General features: G+C 31.8%; 2 protein-coding genes across 3 annotated transcripts; one reads left to right on the top strand and one right to left on the bottom strand.

Moving 5' to 3' along the window:
* Positions 1–109: 109 nt before the first annotated feature.
* Positions 110–4198, bottom strand: ARP2 (actin related protein 2). The gene is made up of 15 exons (XM_078304363.1): positions 4069–4198; positions 3733–3843; positions 3499–3633; positions 3270–3341; positions 3065–3143; positions 2923–2972; positions 2730–2833; positions 2572–2640; positions 2414–2477; positions 1464–1532; positions 1281–1364; positions 977–1035; positions 702–768; positions 539–622; positions 110–431 (listed from the first exon to the last, which is right to left on the bottom strand). The coding sequence occupies exons 1-15, from the start codon at positions 4108–4110 to the stop codon at positions 351–353; spliced, it is 1170 nt and encodes a 389-aa protein (XP_078160489.1). The 5' UTR covers positions 4111–4198; the 3' UTR covers positions 110–350.
* Positions 4199–11200: 7002 nt separating this feature from the next.
* On the top strand, positions 11201–12728 carry LOC144564120 (uncharacterized). Of its 2 annotated transcripts, none has more exons than XM_078314606.1 (4): positions 11201–11505; positions 11628–11772; positions 12191–12249; positions 12521–12728. In XM_078314606.1, the coding sequence occupies exons 1-4, from the start codon at positions 11308–11310 to the stop codon at positions 12620–12622; spliced, it is 504 nt and encodes a 167-aa protein (XP_078170732.1). In that variant the 5' UTR covers positions 11201–11307; the 3' UTR covers positions 12623–12728. The 2 variants fall into 2 exon arrangements, with proteins under 2 accessions (XP_078170732.1, XP_078170118.1); XM_078313992.1 differs by having other exon boundaries at positions 11625–11772.
* Positions 12729–25822: the final 13094 nt, after the last annotated feature.

The raw sequence follows: 25822 nt of genomic DNA, 5'->3' as shown, positions 1-25822 counted from the left end.
ATTTACCAAAGCAACTTGAGAGTAGTTGAAAAGAGGAACCTATCCAATCTTTCAAAAAAACACACACACACACACACACACTTGGATTAATATACGGGGACACAAGATATTAAAAACCATTTCAATATCATTTGCAGTGAGGCTTAGTTAAAACACTGTGAAACATGTAACAACCGTCTACATGACAACACCAACATTCTAGAAAATTTATTCAACACTTTACAGCAATAAAACCCGAAGTGAAATCTTACAACAATAAAAAACTCAAATCATCTTTTTCAAAAAAAAAAAAACTCAAATCATACAACCTTACTATCTTTGATAATTTACACCTTGGGGTTTCTATAATGCTAAGCTTGACCACATTTTCTAAGAGCAGCTACACCATCCTCTTGGTACTCTTGCCGTGTTATCCAAAATTCGGGAGCATCCTGTGTTCATCCAAAAAAGTCAAGCTAACTCAGCATTTCTAAATGACTACTTTATTGTAAAGAGCACTGTGTAGCAAATATATTTAAAGATGAAGTAATGTACAGACCTTCATGATTCCAGCAAGAACGGCTCCTCCTAAGTAAACCATGTGCTTCCTTCTAGGTGGATCCTCTATTCTTAACCGCAGTTTCTATAATCAAATGGAACCATATTTACTAGTCACTTGGTTTCATACGACGAGGTGTAACATTAAATATTTAAATATTTACCTTCAATCCATCCTTGTTTCCTTTCAAAACTACGTCAAGATAACGGTCGAGAATTTCCTTTTCCAATCTGAAAAAGTAAACATTTTCACATTTTATTGTTTAAACTTCAAAGCTTTTCTTCAAGTTCAGGAAACAAAGTTTGATATTATTGCTGGTGGTACTTGCAAACTTTTATGCTTCCCTATTTAACACTGTGAACAAGAAATTACAAAGAACATTTTTATTTGTTGAATAAAATAACATTATTGGGCAGAAAATAAAAAAAAAATACATACCTGCTAGGAAGTCCAGGATACATAGTACTTCCTCCACTGAGAACAATGTGTTGGTATAACTGCTCAGTATAAAAATTTAGCTCATTAGGCATAAAGGTATCACAAATTTCACAACAGAACTATGATACATAAAATTAATAATATATCTGAAATCCACCAACACATACCAAAACCGGTCCTTAATTGGAAGTTACTTGATAGAATCGCACCAGCTTTAGGCAACTTGGGAATTTTTTTTTGTTAGCTATTAGTTTATTTCTTAATTGGTAACCAACTAATAAATTTGAATTGATAACAGACTAACTGTCATTCGGTTGTCAATATCCATTTCTTGAATACAATGAAATGCCATGTCAGCCATGCCATCACCTTCTACATCAATTAGCTCCTGATAAATCAAGAACCAAGTTTCATTTATATTACAATGAAATGATGAAAGAAATCATATGATCTGCAATTAAAGGAAATTTATAAGATAATAACTTACAGGGGTAAAAAGAGCCTCCGGTGCTTGAAATCGCTCAGTGCCCACCTTTATAACCCTTCCATCTGGCAGCTGATAGTTTCAAACTTAGATATTGTGTCTTAAACATACATGTAAGGGCCTTTTGCAAACTACACCCAATATTTCTCCGCTAACTGCAAGTAAGACAAACATCTCCAACTTGCATTTAGCAGTAACTGTTTTTGGAGCTATGCAAATAATGAGTAGCAATTAATATTGAATTAAGCCCAAAAAAATTTATTACATTGCCACTAAGAAGAGCGTAGAAAATGGGGCCAGTTGACCCCTGGTATTTTAGGTTGTCTGTTGGTAGTATTTTTCGAGTTATATAAAAAAATAAACTTTTAGAGGTACCCACTACTACATCTCCTAATAATTTAGACCAGACTTAACATAAAAGAAGCCACTGGAGTCATTCTAAAAAGGAAGAAATTAGCAATACTTCGTGAAATTGGTTCATTTAGAATCAATTTGAAACCATCGGCAATAGGTTGTAACAATCTGAACATTTCCACTACAAAAGAAACATCTCGGCACTGGACAAAAGCCGTCAGAAGTTCACTACTAAATTTCATTTGCTCTACTAAATCTTAATACTTATACACAAGTATACAATTCTCGCTGAAAATGCTTTCCATTGACACAGGTCTAAAATTTCTGGTCCAACCTGCCAAATCCAGCATTTCTTACGTGCTTAGGAGAACAAGATGACTTTGTAAAGTTTAAAAGCAAAACTATAAGTACCTATTGCAATCCCTAGTTGGTACCTATACCATCAGCATAACTACTAGCTTTGTGCTAGTTGCAAATATGAAAGCTGATGTTGTTGTTTGCAGAAATGAGACATGTTGAGTGTTATAAGCAAAGGTTATAAAATTTTGGTATTATTTGCAAAAGGTAGATTCAAACTTTGTGAGTTCTTGTTGGCTTACAGTGTAACTCTTGACAAGAATTGTTGTTTCAAGCCCTAGTTGGTATTCCCGCTTGTAGTCATTGCTGAAAGCAGTTAGTAACATATATCAAGGTAAATTTGTAAATATTAGTGCTACAAATATAAATAATTCAGCATTGGGGTTTAAGAATTACTGACCTTATGTAACATAACTTCTCTTTTATTTGTCTTACAGTTTCAAAATCAGCCGACTTATTCATGGCATATCTGTTTACAGAGGGGAAACACAAATTGAAACTTCTCAAAGAAGGATCTATGTAAAATACATGTAGGTACAAATAAAAAATAAAAAATACCCTCTACGAGAGAGAAGATCAACAAGGTAAGAAGTAATATGTCTCCCAGCTACATTCATTCTCTTCGTTAGGTGTGGATAAGAGTACCCATCTACCACTGGCACCTATATTAGAAAAAAAAAAAAAACTTATAACCTAATTTATTTGTAATAACCAATGTTTGATTAATTGCATTATAATGAAGAAAACATACGACATGAGTTACACCATCCCCTGAATCGATGACAAGTCCAGTTAGCAAACCTGGGGGGAAAAAAAATATATCAGAACCTAAATTTTTCTAACAATCTAAGAAATTTCAAATGTAAAATATTGAAGGCACTCGAAATAGATACCTTGAGCATAAAGGGAAAGAACAGCTTGGATTTGGATAAAAACACCGGAAAAATTGTACTTCTCAAACATTGTCTCGATCTAAATAGAAGGAAACTTATTATATTAAATTTTCCAAGTGTATTGTTTAAAATAGTCAACTTTGAGCTGGCATCATAGTGTAGCTAAATTTAAGAAAAATACAACACACACGAATACATTGCTTACCATTTTTTCTCGATTCTTCACAGGATTGAGGGGTGGATCTGTGAGTAAAATTTTACACTCTGATGGATCAATCTAAAAAAAATTAAAAAAAAATAATAATCAAAGAGCAGGCCTTAAAAATTAGAAAAAGGTTTACTCTGTAGCATGTTATATAGTTCCAGAAATGTTTCTTATGCAAAACTGTATTACAGAAAATCAATTTAAGAAAATATTAGAACGGACAATGAACCTTAAGTTCACTAAAGAAGGCATGATCCCAAACATGGCCCATCTCATCCCAATTTTGTACAATTCCATTGCTAACTGGATATGATATGTCCAGTTGGTGCCTCATGTCTGCACAAGCTGCTCCTACCACTATATCCTGCAATTCTCATCCGAAAGATTCCCATAAAAAATATATATATACAATAAGCTCAGGTATCATAACATAACAACAACATGTACCAGTTAAACAAAGTACCGAGAGTTCTTGCTCTTGAAGGGATTCTTCGTACCGAAGCAACGGCCTGCCGATGACACAAGGGAAGACAGAGGTAGGGAAGTTCTCTCCAGCAAAACCACATTTCACATACTAAAGTCACCAGTTTGCATAAAAATTATGATTAATTTGAGCTCAAGTATTTGGGAAAAACAATCAATTTATTATACATGGCAGGTGTAACTGGAAAAAGGTACAGAAATTTAGGATCAAATCAAGAGAGAGACAATAAGATGTTGATCTGATCTGGATTTGGAACTGAAAAAAAAAATACTGAATCCAAAGGGAAAGAGAGACGAATAGGAAAAGCGTGCGTACCCCAGTGCCATTATCGCATACGACAACGTTCTTGTTATCCATTATTGATCTCTCTCTCTCTCTCTCTCTCGTTTCCCTTGCAAGTGAAGGTAAATCAAAGGGGAAAGAGGGGAGACGGAGGGAATTCACATCCCCTCAGTTACCGGACTGCGTACAATTTATTCGGACGGCCCAAAATTGCTCTTTTTTAATTTGGCACGAATCTCAAAACACAAATAATACTGCCCCTATGCCATCCAGAGAAAGCACCTGCTACGAGTAAATCTGGACCGTCCGTTTCAATTGTGTTGAGTCAGGTTCCTGGGAGGATACGGAGGGGCGACGAATGCGACTTCCCTCCGCAATACTAATCGGACGAAAGGCAGCGCGCTAAGATCGCTGTTGTGCAGCGATCAAGCGTTCTCGAAAATCTCAATACTAATCCGACGGTCTCTAGCACGTGCAATCTCCGTAGCAATGAAGCGGTGTTCCGATCTTGTGCGAAAAGAGCTGAAGAGCCGAGTCTTGCCTCACCCGTTTTATTTGAGGAATTTCATGTATACCCCTCAAAAATCTCAAAATTACGTATTTCTTTCTCTAAAATTTATAATATCATATGTACCCTTCTAAATTTCAAAAACTCACTAATTTATTCAATTTGTTGACCTTTCTATTAAAACTGATTTAAATTTATAAAGTAACAAGTTTATCTTGTATTAGAAATAAAATTTGTAGTCCGAGTAAGAAAAGCGTTTTGTCTTTTAACTTATCGATTTTCAATGACAAATGTTTCATTTCTCTACTTGTGACGTATATACAATGACTTTCAAGTATATACTTACATGTGCATTATAAATAAGAAGATGAATTATTTTCTCTCAAAACCGACCAATTAGACAACTAAATATTTCTCTTAAAAATATTACATATTTTTATGTTTTTAATCAATTATAAAATTGGTACTTCATTAATTTAAAACGAGTTTTGATAAAAAGAGACAATAATTTAAATAAATATGTTAGTTTTTGGAATTTATAAGGGTAAATGTGATATTCTAAAGTTTAGACGGAGGAATACATAATTTCGAGGTTTTTGAAGGGTATACATGAAATTCTCCCTTCATTTATATTCTTCAAAAATCTTAAAATTATATATATTTTTCCTCTAAAATTCGTAATATCAGATTTATTTTTCTAGATTTTATAAACTCATAAATTTGTCTAATTTATTGTTTTTTTTTACTAAAACTCATTTTATAAAATTTAAGAAAAATGTACCAGGTAAGCAGTAATTTATAAATGCGTTACCTTCATGACTATCATTATTATTAAACTAAATAATTTATGATAAATTCAGATAAACTCAACGGTGCTGTTCGGCTAGACAAGATTAAGGTTCCTTAAGGTTCCTTTAGCTCTTAATCCATGTTAATCTTTCCGAACAACAACTCCTTTTGCAAGATTAAATCTCCTCCTTAGCTCAACACCTTAATCCAGGGACCCCCTTCCTTAAGATTTTGGACTCCAAATTGCTTCCTTAAGACCAAAAAGTGTATATTTATTTTACAACTATGCCCTCACCAGCGGACCTCCTTAAGGTCATTTGCATTTTTAATTCATTTTCATTGTCTTCTTCGTTTGGAGCGGGAACGCATCCCTAGGCACAGGAAAGAAAAGACATGATTTCTCCGGCATAAATTGACGGCTCTCCGACGAATAATTTCTAAATCCGACACCGCACAGCCATTCTCGTCGACGTGCTCTCTCTATTGACACCCATCTTGTTCGGTACTTTTTTTTTCTATCGTTGGCATCTCTAAAATCCTCTCTTGACACTAAAATTCTTGAATGAAGTAGGCATCCTTTGTTCAGATTGGTTTATCACTCAGGCCTTTTGTCACCTAATTTTCTTTCGCATCGTTGTTGAGTGTTTTTCATTTTTCTATTTCAAGATAGATGCAGCTTTGATTCTTCACTCCATGATGCAGTAGTTAGCTTTGATTGCTCACACTAATATTATTTCTTCACCTTAGCTTTGATTCAAATCACCTATTTTTTTTTTCTATTTCAGTTTAGTGCTTTCATATGCAACTTTTATTTTTACTAACGTTGTGCTTTTACATATGAACCATAGTCTGATTCAACTGGTAAAATAAGCTAATTGTGCAAATTAGATTAATTTTTTCCATGAATAAGCATGAGCCTCTTGGTTATACTGTAAATGAAATTTTCTCAAGTCTCTTGGACATAAGCATAAAGATTCGACTAAGAAATATTATAAAGTCTAATAGGATACTGATTTTGGTACTGACTTGAGAACTTTGTGTAAATTGATTGGTATGTCTAATTGCAATTTTGTGACAGTAGGCTCAAAGAATAATGAAATCAAATTCACTTCTATGTATCATTGCATTATATGTACTGAAAATCAAGATGAAATGCATATATGCACAGGGGTCCTCATTATTTATATTCTTTTATTTTAGCATAGAAAATGGTGATTGTGTACATATAAAGATGTTCATATTTTTGTAGAAGGTCATAGGATGTTGGTGAGTTTAATAACTTGGTCATGTTCAAAGATCATGCTACACATATCCTCTCTTCATAATTTACTATAAGGTCCTTAGTTTTTTTGGTATTTTTAAATGTCTGTCAAAACAATCCAAACAGCCAGTCCATATGGTACTGGTAAAAATGAGGGATTTCACCTTATTCAAATATATGTAGTTTTTGTATAGGGATTTTTTTATCATATTTTAGCCTCATAAGAAGCTATGACCGGCACTTATACATAAGTGGTTGTTCGGTTGACAAAATACCAACTTTGTTCAAATTAAACTATGGTACTAACATGAATAAAAATGGTAATTGAGAAAAAACTTAAAAACTCCTTTTTGAATTTCTGAAGGTAAGTACTTAACAATTTTAAGTAATAATTTTATTTGTTTTGTTTCATAGGTAATATGGATAATCTTAACTTCGATGAGCTTATGAAGGTTTTGGATGATAATGATGAATCATGGATTTTTATGAATAATGTCCTTCCAAGTACCATATTTGGAGGTTCATCATCATCTTCCACTCAAGATCAAGATAAGAGGAGAATGTCGGGTGTTGAATATATAAACAACATACTTAATGCAACGCCGGAAGTACCTTATGATTATTTACGAATGAACAAAACCAAGTTTTTGATCCTTTGTGATGTAATATTAGGAAAATGTATTGTCAATATTGATGATGTGACAATAGAAGAACAAGTTGGTATGTTCTTGCACATAGTTGGTCATGCCTCAAATATGAGAGGTGTTAGCTATCATTTTCAACGTTCTTTAGACACTGTCTATCGAACATTCAATGATGTTTTATGGAGCATCATTGAGATGAAGAGTGATTACATTAAGTTGCCCGAAGCCAATGCACCAAAACATTCTTGTGTCAGGGAACGCACGAGATTCTCTCCATTTAAGGTACTGTCATTTTGAATAATTTATAACTATTAATTAAAATCTAGAGATATTCAAAACATTGTATAAATATTTGTTATTATTAATTTAGGGTGCCTTGGGTGCTATTGATGGTACTCACATCCCCGCTTTCGTGAAAAAAAAAGAAGCGAAGAAGACACATTAATAGAAAGGGTTTTGTTTCTCAAAATGTCATGGCTGCAGTTGACTTTGACATGTATTTTGTTTATGTGTCAGTCGGATGGGAGGGTTCAGCTGCAGACATGAGGGTCTTGCGTTCGGCATTAAATGATGGTGGTTTCATTGTTCCTTCGGGTAGATATTACCTTGCTGACTCGGGTTATGCAAATACAGGTAATTTTCTTTGCCCATATCGTGGCCACAGATATCATTTGACACAATTTCAACAATTATCTACATCAAACCGGTATCAAACAGCATAAGATTTATTCAACCATCGCCATGCCCAACTTCGAAATGTTGTTGAGAGGACTTTTGGAGTATTAAAAATGAGATTCAAGATTCTTAGAATCATGCACCCTTACAAGTACAGAAAGCAAGCACTAATTGTGTTTGCATGTTGTATTTTACATAATTTCATCAAACGTCAAAATGAGATTGAAACAGAAAATGATATTTTCTTGGATGAGGAGCGAGCAATAAACGAGGAAGATGATGATGAAGATGTTGAGCAATCCGGAATTACCACTGATCTTAACGAAACACAGCTTGGAGACTTACTTCGAACGGGCATTAGAAATAAATTGTGGGATAATATGCCAAGCCGTGTAAGAAATCAAAGAGAGCGTATAAATTAGATATTGTTGAATATGCCAATCTGTGTCTCTAGTGATATCATATTTTTTGTTTTACTATCTAATATGGATTACATTTTGTCTCAATGAATTGTGCTGGACACTTTGTTCTATAAAATTTGTTACTTTTTTTTTCTTTTCCAAGAGTTCACTTTATTTATACATTGAATGTGCTAATTATTTATATTTTTCATACTTGCATAGTTAACAGTGTTGCAGTTTTATATTTTTTTTCAAACTATTTTATTTAGAATCTCATATTATTGATATGAGAATATTTTTTTTATAATATTGTCAAACTCCTGTGTGACTACAAAAGTTTTGCTTGCTTAGCATTACTGGCATGTGCATGTGTTTTATCAGTTTTTTTTAAGGGTGGCCGATACAGCTACTGGTAATTGTAATCAACATCTTTTGTTAGGAATAAAAAATTCTATTTCGTTTGAGCTAACACATTAATTATATTTGACTTATCCAATATAACTACGTCCCTGGAGAAAACAAATTATAAACTATGCTCACATTTAATACATATTAATTTTGATGAAATATATTAATTATTTTTAACTGAAATTATAAGTCAATTTGATTGATCAATTATATTATATGACAACAAGTCAACAACAAGATGAAGGGGTAAAATAGTCTTTCACTTCTTATATATATTTTTATTCAAATATATACTACAATCTTAATCTTTATTATTTGCCGAACACAAATTCATTAGCGCTCCTTAAGTTCTTAATCCTTCACTTCTTAATCCATGTTGCCGAACAGGGCCAACAAAGCCTATAAATTGAATGATAATGCCATTAAAGTGTACAATAAAAAATGACAACAATGATAGTAACAAGTCAACGGTAAAAGTCCCGTCAATTACAAGTCAACGGTAAGATTTTTGTCCATTGACAATGGTATTTTTTTTGTTTATTTTTTATTAATACAAAATGTCCATGTCATTACTCAATTGTCATCTTTGATGAACTTATTAATTTTTTTTAGAAAACGTGAACCTCGCCGAGCAGATTAGAGTAGATTAGATAGAGAGACAAATTTTGATATTATCTATTGCCATTTTAGTTATATTATCTTGTTAAACGAATTATAAATACAAAAAATATTTTGTCCTTAGCCTTCATTTCTAGAATGGACTCTTCAACCAGTTCAAGTGTTCAACTCTTAACTACTTTTTTTTTTTTTTTAATTTGTCTCCAAGTTAAAAAAAAAAAAAAAAATCTTTCACCCACTTGATTTTTTTCCTTCGATTATTTTTGTCCATTTTTCTGATGATTTGTGAATTTTTTTTGCGAATCTAAACTACAAATATTTTTTACTCGATTTTATCTTTTAAATGAGATCAATGATGAAGTACTTTTAAGTTATATCTGTGTGTCTTTTTTTCTTGATATGTTATGTGTAAAAATTTGATATGCTCGGTTTAAAGGCTTGCACGCATAGGTGTAAGGGCTTCATATGCTATGTACAAAGACAGCAATTTGAACCTTATAAAGGTTTGAGAAGTAAATTTTAAGTACCTATAGGCTTTAAGTGTAAGATAAAAATTGATAAGTTACGTGTAAGGTTTAAAGGATTGATACAATTAGTTAAAAAATTATAGAAAGAAATTTAAATACTTGAGAAACAAAGTTTAAAATGCATATGGCTTTTACTGGAAAAAAAAAAAAAGAAGACTTGATAAGTTACATGTAAAGTTTATATAAAGTATTGACACAAATACTTTAAATCATTGTAGACATATATTTAAAAGTTTGAGAAATAAAATTTAAAGTGCCTATTGGTTTTACTATCAATTTTTTTAATAGGTTACATATAAGGTTTAAAAATTTGACACGAGTATTTTAAAAGATTGTAGATAGAAGTTTACAAGACTTAAAAAGTAAAATTTAAAGTACCTACGGACTTTTACTTAAAAAAAAAAATGGTAAATTACATGTAAAGTTTAAAGGCTTGAAACGAGTATTTTAAAAGATTGTAGATAGAAATTTAAAGGCTTGAGTAACAAAATTTAAAGTGTCTACAGGTCTGAGAAATCGCGCTAGAAAATGTGTCACCGACTTTTTAAAAAGCCATCGTGATCAAAAGTGCTAGGTGTAAAAATATCAAAATTTTATAAGTTAGATTTTAGATTTAAAAGCTTACTGATAGCACTTGAAAGAGTTGTAAACCGAATTTTAAATAGTTTGACAGAGCGTCAACATTCTAGAAGGCCCAATAATTCGGAGGTGTCTCAGAAATTGAGCTTAGAGGGCAGTTAGCACGTTCCTTACAAATAATATGTTTGATTTTTTACTAATTATTCTCTCAAGAAACGTTTTTTTTTTTTTTTTTAATTTCGAGTTTGAACCGTCTGATTTTGTAATGCATGAAAACTTGATCCGATTATATCATTCGGAGAGAATTCTTTTTGTGAGTATGATTGTTCTGCGTGAAATATTGCTCAACACCATTCAGTTTGGATAATTTCCAAATGATGCCAATTAAGTTCATAGCATCACATCAAATAGATGAATTAAACTGATTTCAAAATTTAAAGATATTTTTGAATTCTTCGTGACTAATTATTCTTTCGTTTTACTAATTTAATGAATTATTGGCATCAGCCATCAGTGATGTATATAATAGGGGTGCCAGCCACAGGAAATTTACACAAAATCATTAAGAATTAAATTAAGAGACTCAAAGATTGAAGTTAACTACATGAACCGCCATTCAACAAGCGCTACAGAAAATCTGAATATGTCCGATATAAGTGATTTCAGAGCAAAATTAGAAAAACTAAACACTTCACATACGCCCTCCCTCCCTCTCTCTCTCTCTCTCACCAATACTCTAATCTATACATAGTTATTACTTTACCAGAATCTCTCACATCCATCCATCACTTCTTCAGCTAATCATTTACAATCAATTAATTAATCTTTACCCTCTTCCATTGATACTTCATATTCATTCATCATGGGGTGCAACATGTCGTCAGAGCCGAATGTGGATGATGAAGAAGCGCTTTCACGAACTGTCGCAGCACCAGCAACACCGCCACGATCAGGTCTGCAAGGGCAACGCGTACATGATGTCAACCGTCGTTCAGTCACCTTACAAGACGGATCTCATTTTGCTGCTAAAGGCAAAGATAGATTCCCTGGCTCTCCTCAGGTATATACTTATTTCGCAATCATCGATGAATACATCGTGTTTTTTCACGCACACAAATTATGTTATATAAAGGACAAATTTAACAATGTATCTTAAATCAATTAATGTATGCTGAGAAGCAGGGAAAGGGGCCGGCTTTGTTGAACAGGGTCGGAAGTACAGAGGAGTCAATCGGGTCTCCGAGCTTCAGGTGTTATGTGAAGAACGGCATGCAACCCGATGGAATAGATATTGTTACGGCAATTTGCGAGCAAAAGAAAGCTAACAGTATGTTTATTCTAATTTCTTAATTTTCTGCAATTTTTTTTATTATACATGAAAACTATTATTGAACCAAAAGCCAGGAAATTATTATTATCCTTTGACAGAAACATTCAAAATTCAACTAGCTGAGATCTCAATATATCTTTGATCAATTTCACTGTAATAATATAAAACTCTAATATTCAAACTTTTGGTTGAATATGGTCTCAATCTTTGATCAAGTTCATAATTTAACTATCATACAGATCCAGGAATATTGACTCCTACCATCATTGCATGAACTAAAGCAAAGAAAATTTTGGTCACAAGAAAATATTCTTCATCTTATTCCCTTTAGGATTTTATCAAAATGGATCATAGTTTTTTTTTTTTTTTTTTTTTTTTTGACGAACTAATTGACATGTTTATTTGTTTTACTTAGGGAAGTTTAGCAATTCACCATTGAGAAATGAAACTCCGAGCCCCTTGCATTCAATTCAGGTACAATGCATTGCAAATGAATGAGCTGCTGTTCATTATTATTTTTTTTTATTGGATAAGATACCCCAACATTGTTTTTATAAAAAAAATTGAACATTTTTCTTTGGAATGCATTTATTTGTAGAATAGATTTTGGCACTAAGATCCTCTTTTAAATTTCTGACCTCATAATAGAATTATGGGCCTAGAATCTTTGAACTATCTCTAATATATTAGCCCAAATATAAGAGCCCAATTGATTTTTGATTGTATTTTTATTATAAATTTTCAGGAAACAGAATTGAAATCTCAAAAAAAGGAGAAAGGATGGATGTCAAAAGTTTTGTCTAAGCGAGATGGGGATTCAGGCAATACCGTTCCCCCTTGCCAGTAAACAGGGGAAGATAAAATTAGTTCTTTATTTTTCTTTTTTGCATAGGTCACTTTTTTCCCTTTGGCATTTTTCTCTTTTCAATATCCATTTTTTGGAAGAAAATCCTAAGCACATATTTTTTTCTCTAAATGAGTGCTTTCTCCATTCAATTATTTATAGAGTCATTTTAGAATAATTAATGGTGAAATTTTGAGTTTGATTGTATGATGTTCTTTTCTTTTATTGATTTTCGGTCTTGTTTCACGTTTACTGGCAAAACGAAAGAGCTATATACAGCCGAAATTTTTATTTATACCATATTTAAAAAAAATAAACCAAAACACCTCAAAATATGAGGATTTTGAAAAATATCAGGACCTCCAAGTTAATTTGCGGCTTCATTCTTAAGGATTGCATATTGGTTTGAAAGTATCTCAAAAACCTAAATATATTTAATATTACAATGCATTTTTTGATTTTGGAAGGCCCGTCAATTCCACAATCCACACCCCCACACCCCACACACACACACACACCAAAGAATGTAGCCACAGACTTTGTAGCAGACTAGAAAATTTAACATAACTGGGATTCTAGCCCAAAAATCGGCGTTTTCTCCATTTTTATCTTCAACTCTGACAAATCAGGCCCAATATAAAGTGAACTCTTAACTTTAATTAGGTTAAGCCTAATAAAATGAACAAATTTTTTTTATTCACGTCTCCATCTTGTATTGTATTGTTTATCATTTTATTTGGAATGTACAAGAAAATCTTATTCCTTGAAAATTGAAAATTAAAAATAAGATTGAATTGGTTGCCGAATTGTTTTGTTGCAAATTAGGAGATAGCAGTTTCGATTGTCTAACTAATCAAATTTATATCACGTAGGTTAACAAAGTATTTATGTTTACATTCGGACCGTCTGATCAGAATCCACACAAATATTAATGTGCATTTCATCTTGGGTTGGATTAATTCGAATCCTAATCAAATCTAAACAAAAATATTTTGTTACCTCTAGGATACGGATTTCTAACTAACATTTTGAATTCGAAGTTCAAATAATCGATTTAAAGGGCTCAACATATTCTTCATATCAAAATATGCTTGGAGATCAAATTTTATATCTTTTGAAACCTTTTTAATTATTTGTTTAAAATTGTTTAAAATCACTATTTTTCAGAAATTTTGGACCATAGAAAAACAATGATTTTAAAAAATTCTAAAAAAATAGTAAACAATTTTCAAAAAAATGTAAAATTTGGTCTCCAAGCACATTTTAATATGGATATCAAATTGAACGATTTGGATCGGTTGTTTAAAAATTAAAACCAATGATTTATAGTCCAATGTACAAGAGAGGCTATACATTGTAATACACCATAGCCCAACTCTCTCTCTATATATAATTTAATCCAGTGTTGTAAATAACAGTATGCAGTTGTCGAACGGACAGGGTACCGCCAAGCGATTCATCGAGAATAATCGACCATTATCGGAAAAAATTGACCGATTAATTGGGATTCTTTGACGATTTGATCACTACCAATGACTAATCGGCCAGTTAATCAGCTTAAACAAATGATTTTTACAACACTGATTTGATCTACAAATACATTTTCATATAAAAATCATCTTGAATAATTCAGATCAACTATTAAAAATTTTAAAGATAAAATTATTGCATAGTATAATAGTTTGACTCTTGTCATTTTGTATTTGCTCCTTGTTGATCGATTTGTTGTGTCGTAGGAACAATGTTTATTCCGAACAACAATGCATTTTCCACTGAAGATCAAGGCCAAGACTTGATAACTTCCAAAAGAATTTGTCAGCAACATAAATGATATTATATATTAATAGAATCCGTATCCTCGTAAGTACCTGACTGCGAACAATTATCACCGGATGACTCAGATTAATTTCGGTGGAGGTAGCTCAACTCAATCCTGTCTGTTTAGATATTCGTGCCATGTTGAAAAAACGATCCAGATTTAGTAACTGCAAGATTTCGAAATCATTATTACTACGTGCTAATTTTTAATTGGGTTAGAGGTGGGACCATCCTGACTGTGTCAGCGGCGGGGTTATGATATATATATTAACAGAGTAGTTTTTTTCCTAAAAAAAAATAATAATAACAGAGTAGTTTTCACTCATACAACCTTTATACTATACAATAAAAAAAATACAATTTATTAACTACATGAAGAAAAAAACGGACTAGAAAGTTTGTCCGGTTTAATGTCCAGTTTAGTTAATGATTTTAAGTTTAATTATTTCCTTTTTCTTTTTCAACGGAAATGATCTCTTCCTCCTCTCTCTCTCTCTCTTTATAAGCGAGACTTTACCTCGCTAGTTTGACGATTAGGTTGTGTTTTAACATCTTTATTTCAAATTAAAATATCTAATTATTGGTGTTTAATGCATCTTTTTATTTTGATTTTCATTTTGAGCCATATCAAAAATGAGTTCAGGACTTCGGAGATACGACAAATGATGCATTACGCTAAAATTGCAAATGCCAAAAATGAGTTCAGGACTTTTGAGTAATGTAGGATTATGTATGAGAAAATTATAGAGGTAATTAATTTCTACAATTAGAAAAAGGATTTAGTTCTTCAGCCTAAGCAAGTGTATATACCGCTCTTGTGGTTACCTTGAGTTGCGATTAATTTGTTGAAATATACCCGGTGCTTGTGCCATTACTTTGTAGAAGAAGTTGATAATAAACCTTTCGATGTGCTGTCAACTTTCAGATCAACTCATCTTGTTGATTCTGATGTGGTGCTGTTTGTATTTATAATTATAATATTTTTGATTTTCTCCAATATTTATGTATTAATTTTTAAGAAAAACAATTTATCTATTTTGTGATCAATTCATAAATATACATCAATATACCGAGCAAAGTGTCTTAAATATGAGTTGTACATGGATTCACAAAGTATGCATTTTGTTCACACCAAAAGAATTTTAGTGCAACACACTTTATTCATCAACTTGGAAAAAAAAATTAAAATAAAATAAAACTAAATAAGAAGTACGGACTATGTATAACCGTTTTTTTGGTAATTCTTTAGATTTTTTTTTTTTTGAAACTCTTGACAGTGGCTGCCGTAATTCTTTAGATTTAAATGATCGTAGATCCAATACGAAGGATGATAAATTTTATGTTTTAACAGATAGCATGGATTTAATTTTCGCAAAAGACATCTAAAATGAAATGAATACTAGAAGTTTATAAGAATTATATATTTAATAGAAAAACTACAAATATTAGTTGGATTATAAAAAAATTGAAAAATATATCAAGATATCATAAATGAAAAATGTCAGATTTCAATTAATTTTCATCTATAAATAATCGTGAAGATTGTTAAAACAACTTGATTTGTTTTTTTTTTTTTTTAATTGATAACTAAATACATTGTGAATGGATTTAAATTAAATTCTATTACCATAAACTGTGGTTGTACCTTAATCTTACTGATTGAGTTAGTGTAGAAAAAACGATTGAATAGAAAAATTGTTTTATTTTAAAAAGTTAGTCTGCAAAAACAATAAAAAAATAGCATATATAGTTTTTATTGGGTGTACATAGTCTTTAATTTCAACAGAAACAAGCTAATATTTTTCTTTTTTAATATATTGGTATAACTCGACTAAAAGAACTGATCCACTAGTGGTTTGCTAACGGGTTACCCGTTAGGGGTAACGGGTAGGACGGGTAAAGGGGTAGGTTGGGTACGGGTAAAACCCGTAACGGGTGGACGGGTAATTTTTCCAAAACCTCTATCCGGTCCGTTTATTACCCGTACCCGTTGCGGGTTGACGGGTACGGATCCGGGTATCCGGGTACGGGTCCGGTCCGCCCGGTTTTTTTTTTTTTCCTGTCTTTTCCCTTTTTTTTCTGTTTTTTTCCAAAAAATTCAAATTTTTTTGAAGTGAAACGGGTCGGGTACGGGTAACGGGTACGGGTATGCGGGTAGATGGGTACGGGTAGGCGGGTAGACGGGTATGGGTATAACGGTTTTTTTTTCAAATTAGGTTGTCCGGTCCGTTTATTACCCGTACCCGTGTACCCGTTTGTACCCGTTTGTACCCGGGCAACGGGTACGGGTAGCTCGGGTAACGGGTACGGGCCGGGCAAAACGGGTTGAACCCGTTAGGGGTTTAGCAAACCACTATGATCCACGCGTAGAAAATCATATATATGCTTGAAATCTCATTGAAATATGTTTTTTAATATTTAAAATATGAAAAGTAGATTCGGATTTTTTTTCGAAAATAAAAAATAATGGACGGTAAGTAACGAGGTGTTTCAGACTAAACTCAGTATAATATCTTATCTACGTTATTCGATTCACGTCGAGATTTGTAATTTTATTTAAAATTATAAGCTGATAAATCAGGTTCACAAATCTCGATGCAGATCCAATGGTTTAGATCAAACATCAGATCAAATTTCGTTCAATCTACATCGCACTCCTTAGTTCTCCCTTGTTTTCGTATGCTTGAGATAATTATGAGATTTATGTAGCAGTTTGATAAAAAATTATCATTTAGTCTAGTAATAAAGACATATGATCTCTAATGTGGGAGGACAAGGTTTTAAAATTCGAATGAGAAAAATCTTTTGTTGTAATAAAGATATGGAATTTAGTCTAGTAATAATTTTTATTTAATAATTAAATTTACATTGTAATATATGACCATAAACTGGTACATTGTACAAAATATTGTTACAACCAGTTTATGGTAATATATATATGAGTAAAGCTAGGGTGTGACGTGCTCATCAAGAGTGTTTGGTGAGCACAACTTCAAAAGTACATCTGATCGATTTCAAATGTCGAATCCACACCGATGAAATCCATGTACTTCATGAGTGATGCATGTACATGCAAAATTTTAAAAGTTTTGATTTTATTTACTGCACGGTCAAGCGGTCAAAGAAATGATAAAAATTAAATATATAAAACAACTTATAAATTAACTTATAAAATGTTCAATCCTTTGACCACTTGACTTTGCAGCAAATAAACTCGAAACTTTCAAAATTTTGCTTGTACATGCATCACTCATAACGTACATGAATTTCAACGGTTTTGATTCAGTGTTTGAAGTCGATCCGATATGCTTTTGGAGTTGTGCTCACCAAACCTTCTTGGTGAGCACATCACACCCTAGCTTTACTCATATATATATATATATATATAGGCTGTGGCTAATTTGCTGCCGGCAGTATTTTTGCTGCCGGCAGTATTTTTGCTGCCGCCCATTTTTCTGTTTTGTGATGTCCAAAAAACAAATCCAAACCGTTAGATGTTTAATCTATATTATAATCTACTTGGAGACCAAATTTTACATTTTTTGGAATTTTTTTACTATATATTAAGCTGGTTTGAAAACCGCTGATTTCAATGCTGCAGAAATTTACTGAAATCAGCGGTTTTCAAACCAGCTTAATATATAGTAAAAAAATTCCAAAAAATGTAAAATTTGGTCTCGAAGTAGATTATAATATAGATTAAATATCTAACGGTTTGGATTTGTTGTTTGGAGATCACACGACTAAATATAGCCCCGGCAGCACCTCTGCTGAAATGCTGCCAGCAGCAATTTAGACAGATCCTATATATATATATTTATATTTATATATATATATATATATATATATATATATATATATATATATATATATATATATATATAGATGGGCTATGGTGCATTGCAATGCATAGGCCATGGTGTGCATTGGACCATAAATCACCGATTAAAAGTCCAAATGACCGATCCAAACCGTTCATCTTGTTCTCCATATTAATATGTGCTTGGAGACCAAATTTTACATTTTTTGGAATTTTTTTACTATTTATTAAGCCACTTTGAAAATCGCTGATCCAACGGTGACTGTTTGGAACAGTAAAATCAGAAGCCACCGTTGGATCAGCGATTTTCAAAGTGGCTTAATAAATAGTAAAAAAATTCCAAAAAATATAAAATTTGGTCTCCAAGCACATATTAATATGGAGAACAAGATGAACGGTTTGGATCAGTCATTTGGACTTTGAATCGGTGATTTATGGTCCAATGCACACCATGGCCTATGCATTGCAATGCACCATAGCCCATCTCTATATATATATATATATATATATATATATATGAGGAGAGATCAAGTTACAACAAGTTACAACAAGCATTTTCTACATTTTGAAAGTTTAAATCATCGATCCAAACCGTTAGATGTGATCTCTACAATAAAATGTGCTTGGAGACCAAATTTTACATTTTTTTGAATTTTTTTACTATTTATTAAAATGGGTACAAAAACTAGTCAAATTCAGACCATTGAAGTAAAATTGCTTAATAAATAGTAAAAAAATTTCAAAAAATGTAAAATTTGGTCTCCAAGCACATTTCAATATAGAGAACAAGATGAACGGTTCTAATCGACGTTTTGAACTTTAAAATCACAAAATATGAGCGTGAAGTAAAATAGTCGCTTTACTTCGCAACTCACCGTAGCCCATCTCTCTCTATATATATATATATTAAAATTAAAAAATCGACCGAAGAGAATTAATGTTGTTTTATTTTAAGTTCTTTTAGCAAAGGTTGGAGGGCACTTGCCTCAACCAAGCCCCTTGTTTGCATGTGCCTTTTGTAACTATCGGTTTATGATGAGATTCTATCAGTTGAATCGGAGGGCTGACGATTCATGACGCAAGAGCATTTAATGCGTCATGTGCGGAGACTGAGAGAGTCTGCCTACAATTGGGCTTTCTCATGGGGCCCATAAAAAAAAAATCAAATATTGGACCGTTGTTTCATTGTATTTTGTGCTTTTGAGGAGATATTTGAAGTAAAATTTGTCATCAAAGCATGTTCTATTTCATGTTAAGGACTTAATTGTGAAAACAACAAATATATCTGTATCAACAAATAATGATATTAATTAACTCCTAATTCTTTGCAATAGCTGGGTTACTGCTAATTAATATTATTTTTGTTAATATTATTTTTACTGCTTTTGAAATGACTATATACCAGTGTAATAAAATGTGGTTTTATGCGATCGCATATGCGTATGCATCTTATTGCTACATAAAATATGCCTATGCGGTCTAGGCTAAAAACGGATTAAAAAATATTCAAAACCCATTATCGGATCCATTATTTGAGTACTCAGACTCAAAAATATCTAGAACCCGTTATCTGTGTTTAAATTTTCCAGTGCCTGTCTTGCTTGTTTTATAGCACTTTGATAACATGTAGTATGAAATTATGGGACTAAATGATTGAGTTACAAACCGACTAGAGGAGCTAAGCTGCTGCTAGACTTTGTTAAATGCCGCTGCACAGCTAGGCTTTAAATGGGCTGCTTGATTGTTCTCTACACAAATGCACATTAATGCATGTGCTCCATTTGGACTACTTTAAACAATAAAAATGGGCTAGCAGCATACCAAATGTTGAATGTGCTTGGAGTAGTCTTGGAGATATATAGTCGATCTGAATAGGAAAATATACGCATACTTTAAGCAATAAATGTACCAGTTCAAACTTCAAAGACAGAACCAATCACCTTCCAAAAAGACGGTTCTGGTATATGTTCAGTTCAACCTCTTGAGACCTGTGATTACTGTAAGAGAGCAGTCCATCTAATTTACATCAATTTTGGTTCGTTCTTGCTGAAAAACTGGTGCTGAACTGTTTGTGATATTGTCTATTGAATTCCTTCTAATTAAATTCTAAATTATATATATGAAACTTTATATAAGCAATGTAGTATTCCTTGCTTCTATAAACAAACCGAAAACTTTAATTTATGTGTTTTTATATCTTTTCCATAATTAATATTAGCGTGATGATATATAAGCTTTGGATAACCGTTTCCTCATATATATGTCTACTTGGGAGAAGTCTGAATATTTGCATTTCCATTATAATTTATAATAGAACATTTATCCTTTAACATCTTAAATCAAGAATAGGGGTGTCAATGGTACCTTTTTAGCCGTTTACCCGACCCGCATTGTATTCGATACGGCAGGTATGGGTAAAGTTTTTTTTTCGTTAACTTATTGGGTATGGGTATGGGTATGGGTATGGGTAAGAATTTTTTTTTGTTAAATAAATGCGTAAGGGTATGGGTAATGTCTATTTCGTATCCATTACCCTATAGGGTAATTATAAAATCCAAATATATATTCAATTCAATTTTCAACTCACTTAAATATATAATTGTGTTTTTGAATTTTTATTCTTTATAAAAAATAATCTAGTTGGAATCGATTGCGCATTTATTTTATTTTTTATTAGAAATGAAATTATATATGTGTTAAAATGAATGAGTTTTTTATGTTTAATTTGTAAAATATAATAAAACTAATTATTATACTAGTATTATCTGTTATTCACCATCTACCGTTTCGTTACCCGATAATATTAACGGGTAAGGGTAGGGTAGGGTAAGATCAATTTTTAATGGATATGGGTAAGATCAATTTTAATGGGTATGGGTATGAAAATGTCTCCACCCGACCCGTACCGTACCCATTGACACCCCTAATCAAGAATTTATCTACCTACCTTCAATTAAAGAAAGTTTGTAGTAACAAAATCTGTAATAAAATAAAATAAGAAAGTTCTCAAAAAGCCCAGTTATATATAAAATTTCGTCCCTGTAATTAAATAAAATAAAGTTCAGGTTCGCATTTAATACCCAGCCCATTATAAATTAAGAAGGGAACCAATTAGTGTTCTAAGCAAAATTATCATCAGAAAATAAAATTGACGAACTACCGTATTCTGATACCATCTGTGAAGCAAATTAAATAAGAATGGATACGGCCAGTTCTATTACATCCCTTGCATTGTAACTAAATTTATTTGAATATGATTTTAGCTGTAATTGAGAGTCCTTTGAGCTCACAAGAACATGAAGTTTTCCGATCTTCGATGTTGCCCCATATTATCAGCTTTTCAAGTACAGGTGCATTTTTTAGTATGAATTTTGCAAATGCAATAGAAAAATCCGAACTCAGATCAACTTTGATTATAACGCTTCGAAGGCAAGAAAACAATCCTTGTTACCTGCTTTCAAGTTGCTCATAAGCGCTTGAAATAGATGAAGATGCAAGTGTTTTAAACTGCAAGTATATGTTAAGTTAAAGAAAAGGAAAAAAGACATAATTAAACAAATTAAAAACAAACACTACTAATTATAAAATATTATATGGTTTAAAAGGTAAAAGATGAGAATATTTAATTTTATGCTAACCGATAACGTGAGTTCCTGTAGATTTGGAGAATTTTGAAACAAGAAAAGCGTCAAAGTCAACTCAGCATCAGATGGTCGTAAATAGATGTACATGGCGTAGCCAGGATTTTCATTAGGGGTAGGCAAAATAAATTATTATTATTATATTAATAATTATTATTATTTTATTTAAATAATTAAATTATAAAATATTATTAAATTAATTTTCATTGGAAGCGGAATCGGTAATTAATCATGAATTAAAATCGAGAAAATTGGTAGAAATCCATCAAATTAGATCGAAAACTCGAGTTTTTTGAAAGTTTACTTTGAAGCATAGTTCACAAGACTCTTTTATTAAAATTCAGCTCATTTTGAATAGTTAAACATAATAAAAATATTTTAATGCATTACATTAAATTTCAGTATATTACTTTATAAAATATTTTAGTCTATTCCTTTCACAAAAAATAACAAATTTGTGGTCCCACGATCATACCATTCTTATTAACCTTCTTCTTGTCGGAATATTTAAAAATATATTGATGAAAGACTATTAAAATTGTAACGACTCGGCCAATTTCACTAATCAAGAGTTTTGACTCAGTCAGGAGTAGACAAAACTCAAATCCAGAGATAGACAAAACCTAAATCCAAACCAACTATATACAAATTTGGTACCGTATTTCAAAATCCAGAAGTAGGCGGCTGCCTACCCCTAGATACAGGTGGCTCCGCCACTGTGTACATAATAGTTAAGTTGCTAAGTAACGGAGGATTCTTCACTTGTAAAGATTCAATCAAATAATCCTACAATATAAAAAAAAAGTTAAGAAAAGATAAATTTCTCTACAAATTGTTATAACAAATTAGATAGTTAATTAAGAAAACCAATTAATGCCTTCTTACCGGGCGTTGACAGTAAATAGAGAGGTACTGAAGGTTGGATATGGAACTGAGAGCTTGGATAAGATTTCGTCCAACTACCACTTCTAAGGTAGCGAAGGTCTTAAAATTGTTAATAAAAATAAAAGCATCCAACAGCTTAGGAGTTTGTAGATACAAATCTCCAAAATTACCAAAAATTGACATTTTTCGAAGGTTCAAGGCATGAATTTTAAGAACACAATAAGAAAATCCATTTAACATGAGTTCTTCCAAGAGAGGGCAATTGGAGATTAGCTTTGTGATGTCAGTCTCATTAATTTTATATTCACCATTCAAATGAAGGGATCGAAGTAGCTTAAGGCCATTAAAATCATCAGGTAACTTGATAGCACAATGACCAACGATTCGACATGGGTGCATATGCATTGATCATTTTCTCTTACATTCTAACTCTAAAATGAGCTTCCTGATTTGCATTTGTGATAGTTTAAGCATCCATCGCTCAAAATCCTCTTCGTCGGATTTGGCACCGCTAATTTTTAATGTATGGACATTGCCATTGTGAAGATTAAGAACTTGATCAATAAATCTAATGCTTTCTAAATCATTTTTATTGTCCGGTGCCATCATTTTACCAGAATTTGAGTCTTTATTGCCAACATCTATATATAATTCATGAAGTTTAGACCATGTGTGTCTCCAATCTTTTGATAAGATGCACGTTCTCACTGCCTCTTTAATTGGCAAATATTCAAGGATTTTTTCCTTTATGAACTCTGGAAGGTTGTTGATTACATCAAAACTATAATAACATTTTTTTTCAGTATGAGAATTATTCATCATTGACGAGTAGTAGCTCTTAATTATTGCTCTGCCAACATGAAAGTCATATAAAATTATGTAAACCTCCTGCAAATTGAAATGCTTTACTTTTCTAAACAATTGTAGCCCAGATGGAAGAAGCAAGAAACCATCACTCACAAATTTTAATAAGGTTTTTAATTTGTTAAGAAACCATCACTCACAAATTTTAATAAGGTTTTTAATTTGTTTTAGGGATGAATGGAGGCAAAATTTGAACTATTAATTTGTAAATCATATTGGACTTCTATGCAGTATTATCACAATTTATCACATAATATTAGGCAACACAGTTTTTACATGTGACACAATTGACAAGATAGTAGGGAATGTAAAATTCTAAAGCCGGAAAAATATATAAAAAAAGAAAGAAAGTTAAAACATGTTAAATTTGATGGGAATGAAATGAAATAAAAAGCGTGAAAATGATGACATACTCTTAACGAAGCGCGAGAGAAAATGAATTTCTTAAATCACATCTTAATTGTTGCTCAGGGTAAATGGGAAAAATAATTTTATTTGGCGAATATTGAAAAGAGAACGGATGAAGAGCCAATTTATCAATAAATTAAACTTCGACCACCAACATTAGAAAATAAGAAAAATAGGAAAAACACATGGAAAACTTTGGTACCGTCACCAAATGATAAACTTTGGTACCGTCACCAAAATTTAGTTATATGTCTAATCTAAATATAACAAATTGAAATCAAATTATCAATCCACCGGTGAGTAATAATTTCTACCCAATAGATAAACTGACCTATAGATAGATAACACGTTGTTTCTTTTATCAATAAAACTCGAAACCAAATTTTATTGAATTTAGACATCTAGTTCCGTTGAACTAAACACAAGTGATAAGAAAAAGAACTATTATATCATCCTACCTTTCCATTGTGAAGCTATTTATTATTGATTTCTGTGGTCAGTTGTATAGATGGATTATAAAATTGCTCCATCAATAAAGTGAATCAGTGGAGCAAATGTCTTTGTGTCTTCACCGATCCGCATGATCGGTGGAGTCGTTTTTTTGTAGAATTCAAATTAATGAGATTTTTAAGGAGCCTCCAATTCAATCTGCGTCCTCTTAAAAATGGAGTTGCAGTTGAATTAGAGACCCTGGTAATTTTTCTAATTCTTCAATTACAACATTGTTTTTTTTTTAAATAATATTAATAAAAATTTCGGCAAACAACGCTGCATGTAATAAAAACTACTCTGTCAACATGTTTACTCGAATTTTTCGCCTAAAAAGAACTCTGCGAAGGGTCGGGTCCCACATTAGCATGCTCGAGTTTACATTAGTCTTTTTCCCATGTCTTTTTAAAAGTCAAATGGGCAAGTGATTCTAATTCTCTCCAGTGTTGAAAATCAAGAACATTTTTCTGATGAGAAAACGATGGGGAAAACAACGAACTGGAGACATCCATTGACCCTGTACCGGAGAGAATTAGATAAAAGGTGCTAAAGGCAAAATATTGAACAAAAAAGGGCAGAAAGGCTGGAGTTTACTTTTTGTTTCTTTTCCCTTGTTTTATTATCTCTAATTAATAAACTTTAATGGATATGTTTTTATGCGTGGTGGGTGCGTAACCTCGTAATTAGATCCGAATAATTCCACTTTATTACTGAAATAAATAGAATTGCCGAAATTTTTTTTTTCATTTGGAGATATAAGTTTTTATATTAAGTAGAGATTAAAATAATATTTTTCACATGAGAGATAAATTCTGAATTCTCACTTTATTCACATAATCATCGGATAAATTTATATTGGATTAGAAATTGACATCCTTATTCATCTTCGTCTTAAAAATAAATTATGCCTCTTCAAAATATTAAATGAAACTTAAAGTTTAGAAATATCCAAATTCTTAATTACATTTTCGGTTGAAAAAAAAACCAAGTGTTGTTGATGTTGTTAAAAATTCTAACTTTCTAAGGATCTTCAAATTCTTAATTGATGTATGTTTACAGGAATAAAATGAAATAAAAAGCGTGAAAATGATTACATACTCTTAACGAAGCGCGAGAGAAAATGAATATCTTAAATCACATCTTAATTGTTGTTCAGGGTGAATGGGAAAAATAATTTTATCTGGCGAATATTGAAAAGAGAACGGATGAAGAGCCAATTTATCAATAAAACTTCGACCACCGACATTAGAAAATAAGAAAAATAGGAAAAACACATGG

The sequence above is a fragment of the Carex rostrata genome, chromosome 1, assembly GCF_964058835.1.
Source record: "Carex rostrata chromosome 1, lpCarRost1.2, whole genome shotgun sequence".
NCBI lineage: Eukaryota > Viridiplantae > Streptophyta > Magnoliopsida > Poales > Cyperaceae > Carex > Carex rostrata.
Note: the sequence above shows the minus strand (reverse complement) of the source record. Positions and strands in the feature narration are given on the sequence as shown.